The sequence below is a fragment of the Miscanthus floridulus genome, chromosome 5 (assembly GCF_019320115.1).
Source record: "Miscanthus floridulus cultivar M001 chromosome 5, ASM1932011v1, whole genome shotgun sequence".
Lineage (NCBI taxonomy): Eukaryota > Viridiplantae > Streptophyta > Magnoliopsida > Poales > Poaceae > Miscanthus > Miscanthus floridulus.
In genome coordinates, this window is record NC_089584.1 from 97,514,559 (window position 1) to 97,538,879 (window position 24,321).

A 24,321-nucleotide genomic window follows, 5' to 3' on the forward strand; every position below is an offset into this window, starting at 1 on the left:
TTCTCGGGTTCCAGGACCAGTCTGTCATAAAACTGGTCACATAGGCGCGTCCGGGCTCCGTTTTCGACGATCCACATATGGATGGAAAGCTAATTAGATAAGGAAGCTAATACAAGTGGTCTCACATTAAAAGCCCTTCGGAATCAATGAGAATCGTCGAAACAAGTCAGCGTCCAGAATCTCTCAGGGTGCTGCGACACCGTCTTTTTGGTCCGTTGGACCGTGTATCGTGTTTGGGCCCATTAGGGGGCGCATTCAGGGGGTCTTTGCACGACCCTAAAGTCTTCATAAACAGCCACCACCCCTCCATTAGGGTTTGGGTTTTGCTTAGATTAATCTGTCAAGAACAGTTTCGTCGTTCATCGGTTTGTGAGACCCCAATATCGTGAGATTAATCATTCATCTGTAATTTGGTTGTTTTCTTTCTTGTTCTTGCTTGTGCTTTTCGTTGCGCAGGCAGGGGTTAGCCTTCTTGGCGAGGTCAACCGGATCCATGTCTCGGTTGATAACCAGAGGAGTTATGGTGCTAAGATTGCAGGGTTTGATCTTTCGATCTGAAGCCGGATCGGTGTGTCATTCTCCGCCACAGCGATAGTTACCTCTACTTGACGGAAGATCGGGATCCCCGTCCCCATTACTCTCTCACCCCCGGCGACCGAGCTCCTCCCACCCGACGGCCATGGCGCTCCCTGCGCTAGGATCTCTCTCCCCACCCTATGTTGTAATTGTATGTTTCAATTGTTTCAGAAGGCTCAGAGATATGTTACAGTTGAATCATATGGATGTTACAAAATTAGATTGGGGGATGTTGCATATGTTGCAATTATTTTCAGGGGCATGTTGCAATAGCATGTTTCGAGTGTTTTAGATGTTTCAAAGGGATGTTTCATCTGTGTTTTTCGGACGCATGTTGCAATTGTGTTTATGTGGATGTTGCATATGTTGCATGTGTTTTATTCAGATGTTGCATAATGTTGCAATGGTTTTCAAGTGTGTTTCAGGTGTGTTTTTTAAGTATTTCAGAAGCATATTTCAAGTGTTTCTATGTTGCAATTGTTGCATCTCGATGTTTCAAAAGTAGATCGGATGTATTTGCACATGTTGCAATAGCGTCGGTGGCTAGTGGACAGCTGCTTGTCGCAGGGCTTCAGCTCCTAGCTTGCGCAGCGCACCTCGCACTCTCCTCTCCCTCCCCTCCCTTCCCTTCCCTTTCTCTCCATCTCACCGCAACAGTTCGAGCTCATCCTCGACGTGGAGTTCAGCGGCGTTGCAGCGAGATGGGACACGGAGCGAGGGCATGGTACGATACGGGCGGTGGTGCTTACGTGGGGTGCTGGCGTGGGATGGACGCTGGTGTGGCGCGCTAGTGCGGGATGGACGCTGGGCGAAGCTCATCTCCTTATTTGCGGGCGGGGCGCAGCAGCCTACCCGGGCGTCCAGACGCGTGCTGTGCGCCGGATGTCTAGGCGCTGGGTACTCCGATGCTTGTGTATTACTACAGTAGAATATACTACTACCTTGCCTATACCAGCATGTGCCATCGTACATCGGATCTAGGATACAAAACAACCGCTAAGGACATGTTTGGATGGCTGGTTTTGGCCTAAATACCATTGTAAAATACAGACTTGTAAAATTATATGACAGAATTAGAAAATACTGTTTGGATGGTTGGTTCAACTACTAAAATTACGGGTGTTTCAGCCGGTTACAAGCGGAAAAATATAATTTTCTCACCAGACAACAATATTTTTCCAAAAAAATGTCGGGCTCGCTGGACCGTCCACCACTACCATGTGCTTCTTCGACCTCTTGATTCCTGAGCGCCGTGGCGTCACGGCAAACGCAACTCCAGCGTGCCACGGAGATCGAGCTCTCCACGGCTCCACCCTCACCTTCGCCACACGCGCCGCCACAGGAGCCGTCCTCGGCCTCATGCCCATGTCGCCGCGTGCGCCGCGACGCCGTCACCCACTACGTAAAAAACGATTTTTAGCAACGATTCAAATTTTTTTAGAGACGGTTAGTGATAGAGCCATCTCTATAGTGACGTGCTCGGGTGCCCAGACACCAGCCGCCCCTACAAATAGAACAACAGGGGCGGCTGGTGATACGAGCCGCCCCTACAAATGGGGTCTGATTTTTAGGGGCGGCTCACTCACCAGCTGTCCCCAGCGTTGCTATTTGTAGGGGCGGCTGGTGATTGAGCCGGCCCTACAAATGCCCCCGTATAAATAGCTCTAATTTGTAGAGGCGGCTCAATCATCAGCCGCCCTACAAATGACCCATATATAAAACATCTGCAGCATCTTATTTCTCCTCGGGTCACTCACTCCAACCCGTAAAAGAAAGATGGGGAGACCTTAGGCATCTTCCAAAAATTGCTCTACTAAGGGGAGAAGATTTTGGTCTCAAATTCTTTGATGGAGAGGTTGTAGAAGGTAAGAAAATGCTATTCTATACTTTTTTGAAGTTTTAATGGTTGGTTAGTGAGTATTTAGAGTTTTGTTTTTCTCTCTCTTCTATGGTGCTTGAGCTACTTATGAAGCAAATTAGACCCAAGTTTTAAATGTACTAGGGTAAATTAGGGAGATGAACAAGATCATACTCTTATTTGGTCCATGTTTCTTAATTTTAGTGAACAATTAGTTAGTTTTATGGATGTTTCATGTGCATGTGGATCTAGATCTAGGGTTTGGTTTTTAATTAATTTTATTTTTGTAAATTTATGTTTGATGAAATTGGACTAGGATTTGTATGAAAGATATTGGGTAAAGTATAATTATTGCTAATTGTTGTCTTTGAAATTGTTTATTGTAATCAATAAATATGTATTTTAATTATTTATGGATAAATAGGCCATTAATTAATTTTCCTCTACCATGGTATGTTTGTATGCTTCATGTAATTATATTAGATTTATATTCATATATATCTAAAGTATATACAATTATTCTCAAGTAATTATTAATTTAATTCATTTTTATATATATCTGAATAAGTAGTCATTCAATGTTTGTTTTGTTGTTGTTATAAAAGATGGAATACAGGAACTCTTGGATGTATGGTTCGTTAAGGTTCAAGGCAGGTTTCCGTGAAGAGGTAGATAAATTTATTGAAGCCACAAAGAAACATGCAATGACATTGAAAGAGAATAAGGATACAATTATTTGCCCCTGTAAAGATTGCAAGAACCGTATGGCATGGACAGATGTGACTATCATCAGATTACATTTGATTATGCGAGGATTTGTTGAGGACTACACGGTGTGGATTTATCATGGTGAAACGGTTATTGTTAACGACGAGGATGAGGAGGAATACGACGACGAAACCATTGAATCCATGTCCCAATATTCAGCAGAGCTTGATGCACGAATGGATTTCGAGTTTGACAATGAACAAGGTGGTGATGCTGGTGGTTGGGATGGTAACGACGAAGGTTGTGCCAATAATGATGGTGGAGCACGTGTCGGGGATAAAGATGATTTGGAGGACATGATTCGAGCCATTGGACCAGAGATTTTACTAAATAGCCTGAAAGGTCTAGAAAATTTGGAAAGGGTGACAAAAGCATCGAAGAAGACTGTGTATGGTGTTGAAAAGGGCTGTCCGATACATTGGATATTGCTACGTTTTATGCTTGAGCTGCTCATCCTAAAGGCTAAGTACGGCTGGTCAGACTGTAGTTTCAATAATCTGTTGCATCTCCTATCATGGGTGCTGCCACAACCAAACTCAGTTCTCGCCAACACATACCAAGTGAAGAAGGTAATAAGTCCATTGACAATGGGGGTTGAAAAAATTCATGCATGCCCTAACCACTGTATACTTTTTCATGGCGAAACGTTCAAGTCACTGGATAAATGTCCCCGGTGTGGGGCCAGCCGGTACAAGAGCAATGACATTTACAGTGGGGATGAAGCCTCCATGGGGAAAAAGAGAAATAAGAAGGGTACAAAAAATATGGTACAAGAATCTTAGCCCCAGAGGACACTCCATTAGGCAACGATGCAAAGCAGAGAAGAATTTCTGCCTTGATAATGTGGTACCTACCAGTGACCGACCGCTTGAGACGTATCTTCCTAAACCCTAAAGAAGCCGCACTCATGACATGGTGGGATGATGAGCGCAAGGTGGATGATGATAAGATTGCACACCCGGCTGATTATAGTCAGTGGCAAAGGTTTGATGAGAAGCACAAAGAATTCAGTGATGACCCAAGAAATGTATGGTTTGGCTTGAGCACCGATGGAATGAATCCCTTCAATGAGAGGATGAACGACCACAGCAAATGGCCAGCAATCTTGACCATGTACAATATCCCAACATGGTTGTGTTAGAAGAGAAAGTACCTTCTCCTCACTATTCTTATTTCTGGCCCTAAACAACCAGGCATTGATATAGACGTGTTCCTCGAGCCTTTGATGCAAGAAATGGAGAGGCTATGGAGGCATGGGGAGCAGATGTACGATGCGTTTTGAAAGGAGGACTTCATATGTAGAGTAATAATATTTGTTACTACCAATGATTACCCCGCGTTGTTTGCCTTGTCTGGACAGATCAAAGGAAAGACGGGATGCTTGATTTGCTTGGATGGTACTACATGGGTGTACCTAGATGCATGCAAGAAGATAGTTTACCTAAGGAATAGACGCTTCTTAAAGACAAGTCACAAGTACCGTAGTAAATTATTCTTTAGATTTTATGACAATGCCCCGGAGATTGAACCCCCTCCGGAGAGACGTCATACCGGAGAACACGTGTACAGAATGGTGAAAAATATACGTGCTGTCTATGGAAAGAAGAATCTGGATGGGACGAACAGAGATAGAAACACACCTCCTATCGAAGGCGTACCTTTCAAGAAACAATCGATGTTCTTTCAGTATCTGCCTTATTGGCCAGACTTAGAGGTCCCCCATGCCATTGATGCTATGCACGTGTAGAAGAATGTCTTTGAGAGTCTCATTGCTACCTTGATGGATATAGGCAAGTCAAAGGATGGTCTGAAAACACAGAAAGACATGGTGCAGCTAAACGTGATGCCACAACTTCACCCAGTACCTAAGGCTAATGGAAAATACACTCTACTCATGGCATGCTTCAACCTAACACTAGACAAGAAGAGAGCTATATGCACTTTCCTGAGAGGATCAAAGTCCCGACTGGGTTTTCAGCAAATGTGAAGAAGCTAGTGTCGATGAAGGATTTGTCAATAACACACTACAAGGCTCACAATTATCATGTGATGCTGACAGTGTTTCTACCTATTGCAATCAGGGCTATAAAGCTAGAGTTCTTGAAAATGGCCATCACCTGCATATGCTACTTCTTTTCGAAGATCTCACAGAAGATGATTGGCAAGCAAGAGCTTAGTGACCTACATGAATTAGTGGTGGAGACACAAAACTAACTGGAGATGTGTTTACCTCCTACTTTTTTTGATATAATGCCACATCTCATAATTCATATGGTTCATCAGATACAGGCGCTGGGCCCTTGCTATTTGCATGAAATGTGGTCCTACGAGCGGTTCATGTCGGTTCTAAGTCGATACGTGCATAATCGAGCATACCCAGAGGGCTCCATGATAGAGGGTTATAGTATTGAAGAAGTCATCGAGTGCTGTCAAGAGTACCTAAAAGTACAAAAAGGGATTGGTAAACCCGATTCTCATCATAAGGGTAGGCTAGCTGGGAAGGGCACTAGTGGTAGAAAAGTGTTCATCGACCATGATTACAAAGAGGTGAGTTGGGCGCATTACAGTGTCTTGCAGAGTACACAACTGATGCAACCATACATTGATGAACACTTGGCTATTATTATGGTGGAGAGAAATGGCCGTTCGGATAATTGGGTCATGAAACAATACAAGCAGCGACTAACTACATGGTTGAAGGACCAAAACATACCACCTGGAGAAACCATAGACTCTATTACCGTCAGTAGGTTGGCGGAGGGGCCATCGAGACAAGTGACATCTTGGAATGCTTATGACATCAATGGGTATACATACTATACCCACACAAAGGATAGTAAATATATGAACCAAAATAGCGACGTTCAAATAGAGGCTCTCGATGGATTGGGACGAAAGATCCAATACTTTGACCTCATTGAAGAGATATGTGAACTTGACTATGAAAGGGATATAACGGTGGCCCTATTTCGATGCCGCTGGATCAAACAACACCAACTGAACGAGATCGGATTGAGAGTACTGGACCTCAAGAATCTAGGCTACCAAGATGACCCTTGGATGCTCGCTTTACGTGTCGCACAAGTTTTCTATATGTCTGACCCACAAAGTAACCTTCCCCCGAAGAAGAAGATAAAGCACGTGGTTGCCTCCGGGAAACAACACATTATTAGAGTTGATGGCATGGATGATGTTGAAGCTTACAATAACTACGATGAGATGCCGCTATTCACAGACTTTTCTAAGAAGATCAGTGTTGTGGAAAAGAACCTCCCCAAAGACATAATGCCATGGGAACGAAAAGGTGTCAAGGGGAAAGTCGTTACAACGGGCTAGCTAGTTATTGAACGTGGAGTGTTTGTGTAAGTGTGTGTTTGTAAAACTTTATTTATGCATGCGTGTGAGACTATATATTTATGTACATGTGTAAGACTACATATTTTTGTATGTGTGTGAGACTACATTTATGCATATGTGTGAGACTACCCTTTGCAACATCCAGATGACTCTATTTGAACATACACTCTATTACTGCTAAAACTTTATGAAATCACTTAATACTTTATGAAATGAAGAAATGACTAAAATAAAAGTAGGAGATCTTGACGAGTTATACAACTTTTATATTCATCACCTTTACAGCTGAAATCATTTAGTGTTTAAAAATCAGGTTTGAAGTTGTTATTTTCTAAAATTTAAAATTTGAATTATTCAAAATTAGTGACAAAGATAGATGACTAGACTAAAATGTTAGAGCATGATTTTAGAAAATTTTAGAAAAAAAACCCATCACATTTGGAGTTAGTATGAGGGAGAAAAACTAGTTATAAGTTTCAGCCACAGATTAAAAAGAGAAATCATACTTGTTCATCATTGATCATTATAAACAGTGTGATTTTTCTTTTTAATCTCTAGGTAAAATTTGTAACTAGTCTTTCTCCCTCATACTAACTCCAAATGTGTTGATTTTTTTCTAAAATTTTCTAAAATCTTGCCCTATCAAGTTAGTGTGTTGATTTGGGCATTCTTTTCATTTGACAAAGTTTGAGCACCTCAAATTTTCAAATTTAAAAAAATTACAAGTTCGAACGAGATGTTCAACCATTAAATGATTTCAGCTGAAAAAGTGATGAATACCAAAGTTGTATAACTCATCAAGATCTACAACTTTTATTTTGATCATTTTTTTATCTAATAAAGTGATAGTAAATATTGTTCGCAAATCAACATGTTTCTCGTATAGTTCATGAAACTATGAGTCATACGTGAATTTATGAATAATATTTACTAATACTTTATCACATGAAGAAGTGGCCAAAATAAAAGTTGTAGGTAGTGATGAGTTCAACAACTTTTATGTTCACGACTTTTATTGTTGAAATCATTTAAGGTTTCAAAATCTTATTTGAAGTTGCCATTTATTGAAATTTAAAATTTCAACTGTTCAAATTTAGTCAAATGAAAATATGATCAAAATAAAAGTTGTATATATTGATGAGTTCTACAACTTTGGTATTCATGAGTTTTTTATCTGAAATCATTTACTCTTTCAAAATATTATTTCAAGTTGAAATTGTTTGAATTTCAAAATTTGAATCGTTCAAACAAAGTGACATGACAAGATGACCAAAATAAAAGTTGTATATGTTGATGAGTTATACAACTTTTATGTTTACAATATTTTCATTTTATTTCATTTAATGTCATAAAGTTGTAGTCGAAGTTTTAAAATTTAAATTTTTAATTTTTAATTTTTTGTTTTCTATATTGTTTTGACTATAATTGTTTATATATATATATTCATATATATAATAATACAAAATATTATATTTGTGCATATACACAATTATTTTTATATTACTTTGTGTTTTTATGATATAAAAAATATAGAATTAATAATTTAAAAAATAGAAAATATTTATAGGGGCGGTTGGATCAGAAACCGCCCCTACAGCATTTGTAGGGGCGGCTGGATCAGGAATCGCCCCTAGAAATCGTCCTGAGTATAAATTGAAGGGCGCACGGGTGTTAGCCTGTTGGGCGCTCTCTTCTTCCTCCGACACCGTCAGGCTGCCCCACCGACGCCGCCTCCCGGACCTGTCCTGATGCCGCCCGTGCCCCCTCCCCGCACCTGCGTGCCCCATCTCTACACCCGCGCGCCTCCTCCCCGCCCTAGGGTTTCCGACCGGCCAGCGGCGCTAAGACGAGGGCCACGTCCCCACGCTCGGTCACGGCCGCGGCGCGACTCCGCCGCCTGGGTACGGCCATGGTACTGGAGGAGAGCGGCCGCGGTACTGGAGGATAGCGGCTCAGCCAATAGCTAAATAATCTTGCCGAGGTACGTCTCCTGCTACCCACCTCTGTCATTTCAAAGCACATATGCACAACAAGTGTTCGATGCTTTGCCTCTATGAGATGATTGTTGAGTATGAACCTGAATCCATGCCATCTACGAGGACCTGGACGACTTTCGCCATGGTCTACTGAATCCATGCCACTGTCTGGTCCAATTTGGTTGTATACATTTTGTGTTGTATACAGTAATTTTAATAATTCTACTGTGTTCCAAAGGTGAAGTTAGTTTTGAAATTAGAGTGCAACATTTATAGTAGGAAACTTTTGCTCTATCAGTTGTGCAAAATTGCATCTGTCTGGAGTCCTGTCCTCATTGGGTCTAGGTAAAATTGAATCACTCTTAATGGAAATGCAATGTCCATTTTGTTTTGGGAAGAAGAGTGGCTATTATAGAAATCCTATCCCATTTTCTAGTAACGCTTCATGTTATAGCTTTGCCTCTATCAAAACTGATGGTTTGATATGTGTATATACTTGCTTTACTGGTTGACAAACTAAACTAACAGTTTCTACTTGTAGTCAATCATGTGTATATTTTTATGTGACCAATGGCAGTGCGTTATGTCTCTTGCTGTAAGTAAAACTATATTGTTTGACACGACACAATGAATTGGTATCATTGTTTTTGTTTCTTACTCACGCAGAGCTAGATATAATTCATTTTCCTTAATTGTTCTATTAATTCTAGGAGGGGAGAAACTTCCAAATTTCTTAGAAGGGACTGAGGGAGTATCTGTATTGCTGATTTGTATTTTCTTTTAGCTAATAAAAAGATGAAATCTGAATCTGATGGTACATATGGTTTCTTGCTATGTTGTATGGATAGGGAAGATAGATATGTTCCGAAATCTTAGCTTGACACTTAAATTAGTTGTCTCCTCATTTTTTTCTGCCTCTTCTAGTGTGTCCTAGGTTACAATGGTAAAAAATATTGCTGTTACAATGGCAAACTAGACATATCCAGTTAGGATTCTTCTTAACTTCTAACACATTCTCACCATACCTGCATCAGCAACAAAGTGTCAATCCAGAAACAAACTAACTGTCAAGTACAGCCTTGCATGGAGAAAAGAAAACAGAGCTCAATTTCTATGAAAATATAGCTTCTCAAATGAAAGACTTGTGATATGTAGTTTTTATTGTAAGTCTAATTAATGTCAGTCTTGTGTGGGCAATCTATATAAAACATTGTCCAAGTAAATATGGTTTGACTTAGGATAAACTAGATAAACTGTAAATTGGAAAATACAGCTAAACTTCTAGAGGTAAAATTTTAATATCTGCATTGGCTCTTGAGTTGTTTATATACCCATATACATTATGTTGTCTTGCTCTATATATAAGTCTGCATTTGTTGTTGTTTTGCATGTTGTTCTGGCATCCTTTGCATGTGGCATTGTGGCCTCCAGCTCTGACCCATGTGATCTATCCGATCCAATCCAGCCCACCCAACAAGACAACATGTTTTTGATCCATCTAATCCACCTAGATACACCTGGACCCAACTAGCAAGCTGTAGCAATTCAACCCACATAACCCACCCAAACCATTTTAACTCACCCATGCACAGGCCTAAGAGCATCTACCATATCACAATGCCAGAGTTCTAGTCGGCCAAGTTGGCTTAGATGGTATGTATAGTAGTATTATGCTTGAACACTTCTAGTACGAAATCGTGTATGTATGCAATGCGAACAGTCCAGATTTTGGTCAGAACTGCTATCGTTCTGCAAAGACCATTCATGCCACTAACTTTTATCCATGTTAGACATGGACTCCATAGGAGGTGGTACTCTCTAGCTTGCTCCGAAGAAGAATCTAGAAAAGCTATTCCAGTTTCTGAAATTGTGCACCTTGCTTCAGAATTTGCAGGGGAACTAAAATGCTGGTTTTGTGATCTGTAGAGTCAACTGTCCTTTTTCTTCGCACTGAACTGATGCATCTTTCATGTGGACAGTCTGTAAACAAGGAAACTAACTTGCCATTTATACAATATAGCAAAAACAAACTTGAGCAAATATTAAAATTCGCCTCTACACTTCAGTTTGCAAATTGATGTTTATCTAACATACCCAAAGCTAGTGTGCATTATCTAATGTGCCACTATTATTTAGGAGATGTCCATATATAAGCTAGTGTGCATTATCTATCTTTGTTCATAGATAATTAAGTAGTTCTGATTCTATTTTTATCTGGTTATTTGAATGCATACAAGTACCTAGTGTTAGTGTTTGTGGCTGTGCTCGGATGCCTTTCTTCCCCAGTGGTTGCAGCTGCTGCTGTTTGATATTTGTGTGCAACGGCAACTTGCTGTCCTACTACTGCTCTACTATTCCATAGTCTCTACTCTCTACTACTATTCTCTCTTACTATATGGCTGGTGGCTAGTAATCTTCTCTGTACTTGTTGTCTGCTCCTAGTACTTGGTGGCTGCTGGCCAGCTGCTCCTACTACTACTTGCTACTCCTACTACTCCTCTCTCTACTTACTACTATTGCTACTTATTATCTTTTGTCTTCTATCAACTCTTACTACTAGTGGCTGCTGGTTGGTCTCCTACAACTCCTATTACTACTACTTGCTACTTCTACTACTACTCTACTACTATACTGTCCTCCTGCTCTTCTCCTACTACTCTACCACTCCTCTTCTACTACTACTCTCCTCTACTCCACTCTACTCCTCTCCTCTCCTAAGCAGCTGTTGCTTTTTTTGCTACTTCTACTACTTCCCTACTACTACTGTTTACTACTTCTACTTCTGTCTTCTATCAACTACTTGTACTTATGTCAACTAATTCTACTACTTCCCTACTACTACTGTCTACTACTTCTAATTGTCCGATCTGCCTATCAGGTTCGGAAGATATTAAGCATATGATGTTTATGTGTGATCGAGCAAAGTCAGTATGGTAGCTGTTGCTTTTTTTGGGAAGCAGCACCTGTTTTTTTTTTTGCCAAATCTCCCCTCTCCTCTATTTTTGCCACCTTTCCTATCCTCTATGTTTGGGAAGCAGCAGCTACTTTTTTACACCTTTTCCTCTCTATGTTTATTAAGCAACGGTTGCTTTTTTTTTACCAAATCTCCCCTCTCCTCTCCTCTCCTTTGTTTTGTCGATGATGAAATTGTCCAAGTCCATACATTATATGGAATATGAGCTGATGATCAAGAACTTGTGAGGAACTTCGCATCATTAGCAGTCACCCCTACATTACCTTCTCCTCTCTTCTCTGTTATGATGCCTTGATGCTCCAAGTTCATGATCAAATGATGATTGACATGTTTCTGAGGCCTCTACTACTGCTACTACTTATTTTTTGATATATTGTTGTTTATAGGACTACTTTGATTTATAGACCTTTTTTATTTCTTATACCTTCTCGCGTACCTAAAGCACAATTTCTTGCATCTATTAGAACAAAGTGCGAAATAATGTCGCAGACACCAGATAGTGTAGCCCGATGCCCCAAGCATGATGAGCAGCCAACCTATGAGGAGCAAGCACTAGAGGACCAGCTAACTCAGAAGTAGTTCGATAACGAGTTAGAAAAGGATCTAGAAGTGATGCTTACTCAGGAGCAGTGTGACGAGGAGGAAGGGGGAGCAGAAGGAAGAGCAGGAGAGGCTGCTGAAGGCGAAGAAGAAGAGGATGATGATGATGATGACTCAGAAGAGGGATATGAAAGTCCTGAGGATCCTTTCCCACGTGAAGCCAGAAGGAGGCCAACGGAGGAAGATTTGGACAAGGATTTTGACCTGAACGAGGAGGTAGGGAAAAAGCCTTAGCTTGTAAATTTTGCTAAAGCTTTGGTTGTGTTACCTCTGCTAACACTTTGACCTGTCGTATATACAGGTCCTTCCTAAAACTCGGAAAAGACGACGTCGACGTCCACGACATCTCACTGGACAAGACGGAGTAGAGGAAAGGAGAGTAGAGGCAACAGCCACAGAGACGGATCACGATGCCTCTGCTCCACAACCTCAAGACACAACCACGACTACCAAGACTAAGAGGAAACAAGGGGATAGAAAAGGAAATCTATATCCAGATAAGGCATGCTATGTGATAACGGAGGTCAGGCCAGCAGGAGAGATCCTTGAGCCAAAGGAATTAAGAGGACAATTCCATAATGCGATCAGGGCCCTAGTAAGAGATAAATTGAACCCAGCAATCTCTAACTAGAAAGAGGTACCAGAGAACAAAAAGAATGAACAATGGGATAGGCAGCTGAAGCTCAATTTTAGATTTTTGGAGGGTAAGCACGAACTGGTAAAAAATTCTTTTAGGATGATGGGAGAGTCATTCCAATGTTGGAGGTCGGAGCTCAACACGAAGTATATCCAAAAGGGGTTAACTCCCTTCAATGAGTTCGGCAAAATAACTCCTAGTCAATGGAAGGAGCTCATGGCTCAGAAGACTTCACCGGAGGCATTGGAGCTCAGTGCCCGTAACACTGAGCTAGCAAAGAGGAACAAACACCACCATCATCTAGGCCCCGGTGGCTACTATGCCAAGGAAGAGTAGTTGAGGAAGATAGACGAAGAGGCCGTAGCTGCTGGGAATATCAATGTGATGAATTTGAAGGTACGCTCAAGGAATTGGATATATGCGAGGAGTACAGAATCATCCAGCGGTAATCTTAAGTTTGATAAGCCAGAGACCTAAGAGGCAATATCAAGGATACTAAAATATGCTGAAGACATGGAGAAGGGCTCATTCAATCCTTCTAGAGAGAGGGACGAGCTTAGCCTTGGCTTGGGAAACAAGAAGTACACAGGCCGCACCAGGGGGCTAGGGAAAAGGACGACCTAGAAGCAAGGATTCGAAGAGGATAGGCACATGTATAAGAAACATGGCAGAGACCGGAAGACTAGTCTTGAGCTCCAAGTAAAGGCTCTAGTTGTGAAGGTGCTGGATGAGCAAGGACTGTCTATGGAGCCACGGATATTAGTGATGCCACTGGGAAAACTAGCATTAGTTGGCAGCTCTCCGAAAGTTCCTAGCAGCCAAGGTTCCACTGCAGCCACAACCCCCATCGATCGCATACAAGAACCAGCTAGTTACACCTTGGTGTTTCTCAGCAGCCGACATAACACTGTGATGGAGGTGGCAACAGGTGCGGCACATCCTTCTAGTGGCTTACACCATAATAATAAGATACCGCCGGACTACACTAGGGTCGAGGTGCATATAGTGAAGCTCGAGTTCATGCAGTGGAGGATAGACTACGTAACTCTCGAGGGGCTGGTGTTACTCGGAGACGTTATGGGGCAGTTCATCCTCTAGCACAAATGGGACATTATATTGACTGCTTCTTCGTCGCCTCTCCCTCTCCCAAATTTGGAGCGAGTTGTTGAGGCCGGGGAGATATTTTCATCGTCTCGTGACCACCATATTCCTGAGATATCACATTCTTCCCCACCTCCTAGCGAGCATGTGCCTGATGAGATGCCACAACCTTCTCCAGCTCATACCGAGCAAGTGCATGATGAGATGCCATAGTCTTCTCAACAAGCACAGCTGATACATGAACAACGAATGCCTCTTAAAGAAGGTGATGCACAAGAAGATGAGGGCGTGCCTGAATGGGAACTTCAAAAGAAGCATCCAATCACCATAAGGCCAGTTTATGTTCTAATGAAAGACGTCTCATCGGTGTCCAAGTGGTTTTCCCATGACCAGTTCAAGCCTGAGAACCAAGTTAAAAAATCCCATCATGGGGTTCTAAGGAGGCTATCACTAGCAAACTCCACCAAATTGCAAAGCAGTATCTAAATGTTGATGCCATCAAATGGTCAAAGGATTGTCCGAAAACATATGAAAGATGTAAGCCCTTCCTACCAAACTAGGACATCCAGCGCCTACCACTTGGAATGAGAAGGTTCCATGATTGGTACTTGTGTGTTCTCCCAACGAGCATAGATCTCATACAAGCATGCTTCCCCACCGGCACATTTGGAAGCCCAGCCGGGAAAATTGTCTTTGACTTCAATGACATGCACACATGCTTTCACCTAGGAGAAATGAAGATGAATCTAATTCGCACATGGTGCCTGTAAGTCCTTGTCCTCCCGATATGATATGGATGTAATCTTTGAATTTTGTTGTAACTAACCCACGTCGTGATTTGTAGAATGCAAGTGCACATTGTCAAACAAATGCCAAGTGTGAAAGTCGGGTATCTAGACCCTCAAGCTATAGCCCAAACAAATTTTAATTACCCTAAACGATGGACACTAGATGCCAAAGAGCTAGCTGCTGCAAAGACTCCTCGGGAGAAAGAGTGCATCCGTACGGCAAAACTAAGGAAAGAGTCCCTTAAGGTTGCGGCATACATTTCCCTGGCTTTCAAAACTCTCCAACAACAGTCTACTATATGGCTACCATACAACTTCGAGTAAGTTCAACTCTATACTTAAAGCTTTGTTCGATATATTTTATTCAATGCAAAAGAGCTTATCTAGTTCTATGATTAAATCCATGCAGCAACCACTGGATTTGTATAGCCGTCGATGTCGGGAGGAATATGGCATGGGTCTTTGATTCAATAAATAGGGACCCGGTGACATACAAAGACTTCATATCGATTCTCAAGACGTATACATATCGATAATCCTCATTAGCTTATATGTTTGTATACGTACTTGTAACATTCACTTTTGGATTCTAACAAGTTGTATTTGCTAAAATAATTCGAACAGGGCATTTAGGTTCTATGTCACTAATCATCATGGAAGGCATGATCCAACAAGGAAGGAAAAGCTGGCTATAAAAACACTATGTGCGGTAAGTGTAACTTACTTCTTCAGTACTCCGTTACATGGCTGTCAAAAGCATTACTTAACATTTTCATATGCAAAACACACAGTGCCCCAAGCAGAAGCCTGGGAGTGTACATTGTGGATACTATATATGTTCTATGATGAGTAACACCGGTGCCTATAGGAGACACCCCTTAAGGGTAAGTTTGAACCTCTTCACCTGTAGTATAAAAACTTCATACATGGTATGAAATACTAAACCAAAACTTGTTCTCTTGTAGTGGAGAGAAGAGAAAGGAATGAAAAGAGACCCATACAAGGATGACCAACTCTTAGATCTTGTCGGCGACCTTTGCAACTTTATATTGGACCAGATTGTACACGTCAAAGGCGCCTACCATGACCGAGAGTCTAAGTTAGGTACAAATCCTCAGTACCAACACATTCGTGAGACTGAAAGGCTAGCTCTAGGACGTTGATAACAATATGTATGGAATTTGTATATTTAATGATGGATTGTATATATTCTTGTGAATTGGACTTGTAATTGTAGTTTATATAATACTCTTGTGCTTGTAGTCACGGTCGCGGGGCGTTCGGCAACACGAACACTGGTCGTGGGGCGTTTGGCAACGCAAACGTGGTTTGGAACGTTGGTTGTGGGGCGTTCAACAACGCGAACGTGGTTTGGAACGTTGGTCGCAGGGCGTTCAGCAACACGATTTTGAATTGTAAATTTGATTTTTTTTGCGGGAAAACATACTGTAGGGACGGTTCTAGATTGAACCACCCCTATAAATAGGTATTTGTAGGGGCGGCTGGTAATACGAGTCGCCCCTACAAATAGATTTGTAGGGGCGGCATGGGAACCGCCCCTACAAATGCATGATTTGTAGAGACGGTTCGGTAGGGGTGGCTGGTCAAACCGCCCCTACAAAGGGTTATGAGCCGCCCCTTCAAATCGATTCTGTAGTAGTGACCGGAGCCGTTCTCGGCGGCGCCATGTCCATGGTGGCCAACATAGGTCGGAGACCACCAACACTGCACCCTTGAAGCTCCCATTGGGGGACTCAAGTGTCATCCATTCAGTGCCACCGCACCGACGCGAGATCGAGGTCGTTGTATGCCCCATAATTTTGATCAAAATTAGAGAAAGTTGATTTAGGACAAAGCTAAAGTAAAACATAATTTGGAATGGGAGGAATATTTGGGTTTTGTACTATCAAAACAGGATGTTCTTCTTGAGAGATGAGTAGACAGCAAATGACCAAAAGATTCAACGAATATGTGTAGTTCATGCATGCTCTCATCATTTAACGTACCCTCATGCTGTCGGTGTTTCGGACCGGCGGTTCCTCAACCAACTTAGTAAAAATGTACTGCGTGCCCCTAATCCCGGATGGTGATGCAAAGAGACACAAGGTTTATACTGGTTCGGGCAATGGGTACCCTACGTCCAGTCTGAGAGATCGATCTTGTATTGCTTGCACCAAAATGCTCGTAGTAGGGGGTTACAAGCAGGGCGAGAGAGGGAGCTAGTCCTAGGTCTCTGCGTGGAGCAGTGTGGATTGCTTGAGATGTTGATCTCAGGCAGCGGGGAAGTGTGTGCGTTATAGAGTGTCGAGTGTGTGTTCGTCTACCTCATGAACCCGTCTATGCCTGGGTGTGCGCGAGCGTGAGAGTGAGTCTGTCCTCCTGTACGTGTTCGTCTATTTCGTGAGCTCGAGTCCTCCTAGAAACGGCCCCGATCCCTCCCTTTTATAGTTGAAGGGGGACAGGGGTGATACATGTGTTAGCTACGCGGCGTCGTGCGAACAGAGGCGGCATGTCCGAGCCCTGTAGCCTGTTACTGTGGTGGCATGGTCGATGGAGCGGTCCTACCCTTGAAGTGCTAGAGCAATGCGCCGATCACATCCGATCCTGTGCGACATGGGAGCTCCAGTGATAGCTTGACGCAGGGCCTGGTGAGCGACGTGCTGGTTGCTGTGTGTTGACCGCGTGAGGAGCCGAGGCTTAGTTGGTGCCGAGGCTGAGCCGTCGTGGGGGGGCTCGGTGGGTGCGAATCCCGAGTTTGCCGAGACCCTGAAGTAGACTGCCAAGGCGTGGAGGGAGCATTTGGTCCTGTACATTGATTCCAAGGCTATAGTAACCCGGACTTGACTCCGCACGCCGCGTTGTTCCTGGAGCAGGGGTTAGGTAGCACAGTGCAGTACGGGCGCCGATCGTGGGCACAGTACCAAGCACAGCGGCCGGTAACCCCTGCCCTATCCTATCCTAGATGGTATGGTGCTGATGTGACTCCCCGTCTCGTCGGCTGCTCTGCTGTGTCGAGCCGTCGTCCGTCTGATGTTACGGGAGTGGTTTGTCGCATTAATTGGACGCGACGCTCTATTAGGGAGATCGGTCGGGGCAGAGGCGATGGGGTTATTGTCGAGCCAGCCTCGAGCGAGATGGATAATCGGCATCTCATCCGAGGCTTTACGTGCGGGGCCTCGGGTGAGGTGGAGAATTGGTTCCCCGTCCAAGGCCTTGCGTGCGAGGCCTTGAGCGAGGCAAAAAATCAGTAGACCGTCCGAGGCCTCATGTGCGAGGCCTCGAGCGATGCGGAGATTCGGTAGGCCGTCCGAGGCCGGGGGTTAGCCAAATCTTTGTCTCTTGGCCTTGGTTTTGATGGGGTCTAAGCAATTTTTTTGGTTTTTGCTTAGGGGACCCCGTCTTATGGTACCCGACAGTAGCCCCCGAGACTCAGCTCGTGGCAGCTCTTGATGGTGTTTCGTATTTGAGGCCTCGATGGGTGCGCGCGAGCGTACCTACCGGGTGTAGCTCCCGAGGCCCTGGAGGAGTGGGTTTATTCCTCCAGGGGCTTTTCTTATGTCGTGCGAGGGGTTTATTGCATTTGCCGAGCCCATGAGTGCGAGTTCAGGTCGCTGGGCCTTGGTTTGGTTATAGGAAGAGCCCCCGAGCCTCTGCGCGGAGCAAGAGGTCGATCAGGAGTTTCCCTGTCTTTTTTGTGCGGCCCTCACGCATCCTTTTCGTTCGGAAGGGGGGGTGGAGGGCGCCATGCTACCCTCGGTGGGCGCAAGCAGTGACACCTCCGGTGAGCTGTTATCGGGTAAGTCCGAGTGGACGCCCATGCCCCATTCGATAGGGGTCGACTAGCGGTCCAGAGACGCACTCCGAGTACCATAGGGCTTCTCTAGTGGGTGCCGGGGCCATTTGATGGGCCCCGGGGGCTCGGTGCCTCCCTACGGTGGGATCCCATTCGGAGACCTCTCTGCCGGTCTCAGACACGACTTAGGGTGTCCCGAGCGATTGTTTGCTCAGGCCTTGGCCATGCAGGGCTCGCCCATAGTTGTCCCTGACTCTGCTGCCCTGGGGCGGCTGTCGAAACCCTTGGGGGCCCAGCCTTCGAACCCCTTGACCGTAACGGGCTTGGTGCCCTTTATCGTGTTTTTTCCTATGAGTTCGGGTTGCTTGTCTTCGACCTGGTTGTAGGAAGAGCCCCCGAGTCTCTGCACGGAGCAAGAGGGCGATCAGGGGTTCCCCTGGCTTTTCGTGCGACCCTCACGCATCCTTTTTGTTCAGATGGAGGGGTTGTTTGCCGAGCCCTCGCGTGCGAGCCTGGGTCGCTGGGTCTCGGCAAGTTTGCAGGAAGAGCCCCCTAGCCTCTACACGGAGCGAGAGGGCCGTCAGGGGTTCCCCTGGCTTTTTATGCGACCCTCGCGCATCCTTTTCGTTCAGAAGGAGGGGTTGTTTGCCGAGCCCTCGCATGCGAGCCTGGGTCGTTGGGTCTTGGCAAGTTTGTAGGAAGAGCCCCCTAGCCTCTGCACGGAGCGAGAGAGCCGTCAGGGGTTTCCCTGGCTTTTTGTGCGACCCTCGCGCATCCTTTTTGTTTGGAAGGAGGGGTTGTTTGCCGAGCCCTCGTGTGTGAGCCTGGGTCGCTGGGTCTTGGCAAGTTTGTAGGAAGAGCCCCCTAGCCTCTGCACGGAGCGAGAGGGACGTCAGGGTTCCCCCTGGCTTTTTGTGCGACCCTTGCGCATCCTTTTCGTTTGGAAGGAGGGGTGGAATATGTCAGGCTACCCTCGATGGGCACGAGCGGTGACACTTTCAGTGAGCTGTTATCGGGTAAGTCCAAGTGGAGGCCCATGCCCCATTCGATAGGGGTCGGCTAGCGGTCTAGAGACGTACTCCAAGAGTGCTAGAGGGCTTCTCTAGTGGGTGCTGGGGCCGTTCGATGGGCCCCGGTGGCTCAGTGCCTCCCTATGGTGGGATCCCATTCGGAGACCTCCCTGCCGGTCTCGGACACGACTTGGGGCATCCCAAGCGTTTCGCTTACTTGGGCCTCGGCCCCGTATGGGCTCGCCCGTAGTCATCCCTAACTCCATTGCCCTGAGGCGGCTGTCGAGACCCTCAGGGGCCTAGCCTTCGAACCCCTGGACCGTAACGGGCTCGGTGCCCAGTTCCTTCGTCTAAAAGGAATCAGGTGGGGGATATTCCCCCCCATCATCTTGACAACCGCAGGCGCGCCTTTTGAGGCGATTTTCTCGGGGAGGCAGAATGGTGCCTGCCGCTGCAGCGGTCGGACATGACGTTGTGTCAGCGGATGGGACATAACTGTTTATGCGATTAATAAGGAGAAGGTGGGTACGTGGGCGGTAAAATCGGATCTGGATTAACTGTGCTAGATCTAAAGAAAACATTCCCGATTTCATCGCCCGCCCGTTTCGCCCCCTTCCTGCATAAATACACAATGAGCCTCGCCCCTCCCCTCCTTACCTTGCCTGCATTCGCCTTTGCCGCCCTTGAGTCGTTGCTAGAACAGAGAGCACTAGGGAGAAGAAGGGAGAAGGGCGAGGCAGAGAGAGGGAGCGAGAGAGGCTTACTGCCGTAGTCATATTCTCCATCACACTCATGGCTGGCGCTGTTGTCATTGAGGTGGACCCTTGGGGTCAGTCCGACGTATCCGTGGAGATGCTCCAGTCGCTTGTCGACGATGGCCTTCTCTGTCCAGTTAATGACCCCAATAGGCTAGAGTGGATTGCTCCATTGGGTGAGCTAGAGCCGAGGCCATGTGACGGCTACGTTGTGAGCTTCATATCCTTTCATGAGCATGGCCTCGGCCTGCTGGTGGACCGGTTCATGTGGGCGCTTCCGCACTACTACGGCATGGAGCTCCACAACTTCAACCCCAACTCCATCGCGCAGGCGGCCATCTTTGTTGCTGTCTGCGAGGGGTACCTGGGGATTGCTCCCCATTGGGAGCTATGGCTCCACCTCTTCTGGGCGTGGCATACCACCAAGCCGATGGGCACAAGGAAGGCAGTGAGGGCCGGCGGCTGCACTCTCCAGTGTGCTAGGATCGGCAGCACCTTTACATCCTGGCCTAGCTCGCGTCGACCAATCGCCGCTGGTACACCAGCTGGTTCTACCTCCACAACGACGACGGCAGACTTCCCCCCTACATCGGGCGGATCGTGGAGAGCTGCTCGGAGAAGTGGAGGTATGGCGTCCTGAAGGAGGATCAGCCCAAGCTGCAGCCGCTCCTAGATGGGCTGGAGAGGTTGCGAAACCACAGCCTTATGGTGGCTGTGGTCATGGCTGCCTTCCACCGCTGGAGGGTGCTACCGCTAATGGCTTGGCGGCCGTGCCTATTTGAGATGAGACCGAATGAGCCGATCGAGGGCATCCGGATGTCCGCCTCTGCCCTCTCCGACGAGGAGATTCTTCATCGGGTGAGAGAGACGGTGGAGGGGCGGCTGAAGATCGGTGGTCTAACCCCGTTCGCGATGCGCCCATCATACTAGTACCTTTCTTTGGTAAGTCACGCATTGCTGCGACCCCCGAGGCCTCCTCGTTCCTTACTGTTTTCCGGTCCTTTATTTGCGTTCGCCATTCCTACAGGGGATGAGAGATGTACGAGCCTCCCTGCCACCCATTCCTGAGGACGCAGCATGGCAGGTGGTGAACTGGGTGCACGCCGAGGTGCAGAAGAGGCGGAAGGACACCAAGGAGGCAAAGCGCACAAGGAAGATCCTTGCGCACGAGGGACTGGAGAAGCGCCGCCAGCAGCAGAGGCAGGACGGTCTCCCGGTGGAGTCGTCTCCATCACCATCACTGTCGATAGATGCTTTGGATGGAGATGACGAGAGCGAGATGGGGTGGGGTCCCCTGGACCATCTCCCTGACGTCGGGGAGACGGTGCCTGGGGCATCGGCGAGCAGTTTGGTGCTCCTTAGAGAAGGAGGAGAGGACGCCTCGGGGCCAGCGATCGCCTGCCCTGGGGCCAAGGCTGACACGCCCGAGGCACGGGCGTTGGGAAAACGCACCATCAGCCTAGTGGGCTCGAGGGTAGAGGTGGAGTAGGTGGCGGTGGGGGCGACGCAACTGCACCCGCAGAGGACCGAGGGGGTGCCGAAGTCTGGCGAGGGTCGGCTGGCACTAGCGGATATGGAGGTCGTGCCACCGCCGCCACCACTGCCATTGCAGAGGCGGGTCGTAGTGCCGAAGAGGTTACACCCCCGCTCAAGGTGAGTGTTTTTTTAGTGGAGTTCGTATCGTTTCCCACTCGCTTTATGGTCATATGCTGACCAAGTGGGTGTTTTGCCTTCAGCCGGAAGCGTAAGGCGAAGGTGCCTGCCCTGGTGCCGCTTAAGTCGCTCAAGGTGAGCATGGGCTCCACCGCTCAATAGGTGGTGGAGGCGCAGGTTGTCATACAGCGTGGCGGGGCGTCGGTGAGGGCCGACCCAAAGGAGCTGGTCGCCCAGGGGGAGGTTACCAGGGCAGCCACAGAGCGAGCGGGGGAAGAAATGCCTACGCCCTATGAGGCCGAGGCCCGCGAGTCAGATGGGGCCAAGGCGCCCTTAGTTGCTAAGGCCACCAAGGACGGGACAGAGCCCCCCTGGACTTCAGAGGCCGAGGCGACGGAGGCCGGGGCACCCAGGACCGCCGAGGCCGACGTGGCGGGGACCGGAGCCCCCAAGACCACCGAGGCCGGGGTGGCGGGGACCGGAGCCCCCGAGACCACCGAGGCCGGGGTGGCGGGAGCCGGTGTGAGCGCGGCGAAGCCAACGGCCCAGGAAGTGAAGGCGGAGGCGGGGCAAGCCTTAATACCGCCGCCAGTCCAAGGCCCGCCGCTGTTGCAGGAGAGCGCCCGGGAAGTGGAGGTCCATGCGAGCTCCTCCAGTGATACTTCCTGGGCAAAGGAGGTGGTCGATGCCAAGGCGGCCGGCACTATGGAGCAGCCGGCTCTGACCCCGGGCGAGGGAAGCTCGGCCCTCGTGCGGGTACAACCCGAGCCCTGCGGGTGGGATCACCCACGTGTCTTATGGTAGAGCCAGGACAACCCTAAGGGGGAGCCTCTGTTCACCCTCGAGAACGTGGCCGAGGGGGGGCGCTGGGACACCTTCGAACAATACCACCAGCTGGTGGAGCGGTCGTTGCGGACAGCGTTGTTCATCGTGGCTGACGATCTGCCTAGGGTCGCCTAGGTTCACGCCTTCTTTTCTCATGTGGTGTCGTCCTTTTCTGAGTTTTCTCGCAGTGAATGACCCCTATTTTGCCCATCTAGGAGCTCGAGACCTGGTCCCTCAGGAAGTCATTATACCTCCGATGGGAGAGGGATGTCTGGGACCAGCTCCAGCGGCAGAAGGGCTTGCTCGCTGATGCCAACGAGCTTCTGTCGGTGCGGAGCACGGAGGTGGAGGACCTCCGCCTTCACTATGCTGATATGAAGGCCAAGGCGGCCACGGCTCAGGAGCAGGTCACCCCTTTGGCGGCGCGGGTCAAGGAGCTAGAGGAGAAGCTGACCTGAGTGGCCGGCGATCGGGACGCCTTTTGGTCTCGGGCTGAAGAAGCGATGGCCTCTGCCAAGGCCCTCGCTGTGCAGCTAGGGGCAGAGCAAGGTGCGTACCTACTGGCGAAAGGCGCCCTAGCAGAGGCCCTCAACGTAGCCGAGACCTCCCGGACCAAGGCTGTGGTCTAGAAGGGAAAGGTCGAGGGTGAGTCCTGTTCTCCTTGTTTTATTTGTTTCTCTTGTGTTCGACTCCTAACTCCCTGGTGTGATGCAAAGCTGGAGAAAGAGGCTTCTAGGGTGGCCAAGGCTTCTCGGGTCGAGGTCCAGGGCTTGAAGGAGAAAGCCGAGGCCTCTTGGGTTGAGGCCCAGCGCTAGAAGGAGAAAGCTGAGGCCTCTCGGGTCAAGGCTCAGCGCTGGGAGGAGAAAGCCGAGGGTGAGTCCCGTAGGCCTCCACCCCTATTTGGCTTGTTTTCCTTTGCTCTCAACCCCATTCCGTTTGTTTTGGTGCAGAGCTAGAGAAAGAGGTCACCCGGGCAGCCAAGGCTTCCATCATGGTGCAGGCGGTGCTCGATGCCGAGATTGGAGAGCACAACGCGCTGCAGAGTGCCGCCCGTTCCATGTGCGAGGCCCTGGAGGTTGAGGGGGCCTAGTCGGGCAGCTCCCTTAGGAGCCGCTTGGTCGCGTTGAGCGGCCAAGTGTGCGAGCGACTTCGGGGGGTGCTGCACATGGGCGTCAAGCATGCCCTCGCCGTCATCTCCTCGCACTACGCCAGCGTCGACCTTGAGGCCGTCAGTGATGGCTACATCTTGCCAGAGGCCGACGAGGAGGCCGACGAGGAGGTCGCGAAGCTAATGGAGGTAGCTGAGGGCCCCGGCATGGCACTGGCCGAGCTGTTTGAAGAGGAGGTGGTTCCTCCCCCGCCGTCCGCCGATGCCGGAGACCCTGAGCCCTGACCTGGGCCCAAGAGGCCATGTAAATAAATTAGGGATTACGTTACTGTATCATAACACTGGTGGCCTATCGAGGCCTTTTTGAAATACTTATGTGTCTATGCTTCTTAATCATTTTTCTTTATTGTATTTCTGAGCCTCTGCCCTCTGTCTTGTTTCTGAACATATCATTTCCAAAAAACTTCCTCGGAGCCTAAGTTGTCCCTAGGGCAAAAAGGTGGTGAGGGAGTGCCGTAGCCCAGAGGCATAGGCCATCTCAC

The 24,321-nt window shown here is 47.5% G+C and overlaps 1 protein-coding gene across 1 annotated transcript; it reads left to right on the forward strand.

Annotated features, from left to right (window-relative positions):
- The first annotated feature begins 21,766 nt into the window (after window positions 1-21,766).
- Window positions 21,767-22,650, forward strand: LOC136454977 (uncharacterized). The gene is made up of 3 exons (XM_066455197.1): window positions 21,767-21,846; window positions 21,930-21,981; window positions 22,024-22,650. The coding sequence occupies exons 1-3, from the start codon at window positions 21,767-21,769 to the stop codon at window positions 22,648-22,650; spliced, it is 759 nt and encodes a 252-aa protein (XP_066311294.1).
- Window positions 22,651-24,321: the final 1,671 nt, after the last annotated feature.

Excerpts from the sequence above, each read along its gene's own strand:
- LOC136454977 (XM_066455197.1), top strand. The coding sequence starts at position 21,767 with ATGGAGGTCGTGCCACCGCCGCCACCACTGCCATTGCAGAGGCGGGTC. Across the intron at positions 21,847-21,929 it reads AGGTTACACCCCCGCTCAAG|CCGGAAGCGTAAGGCGAAGG; the intron begins GTGAGTGTTTTT and ends TTTTGCCTTCAG. Across the intron at positions 21,982-22,023 it reads TGCCGCTTAAGTCGCTCAAG|GTTGTCATACAGCGTGGCGG; the intron begins GTGAGCATGGGC and ends GTGGAGGCGCAG.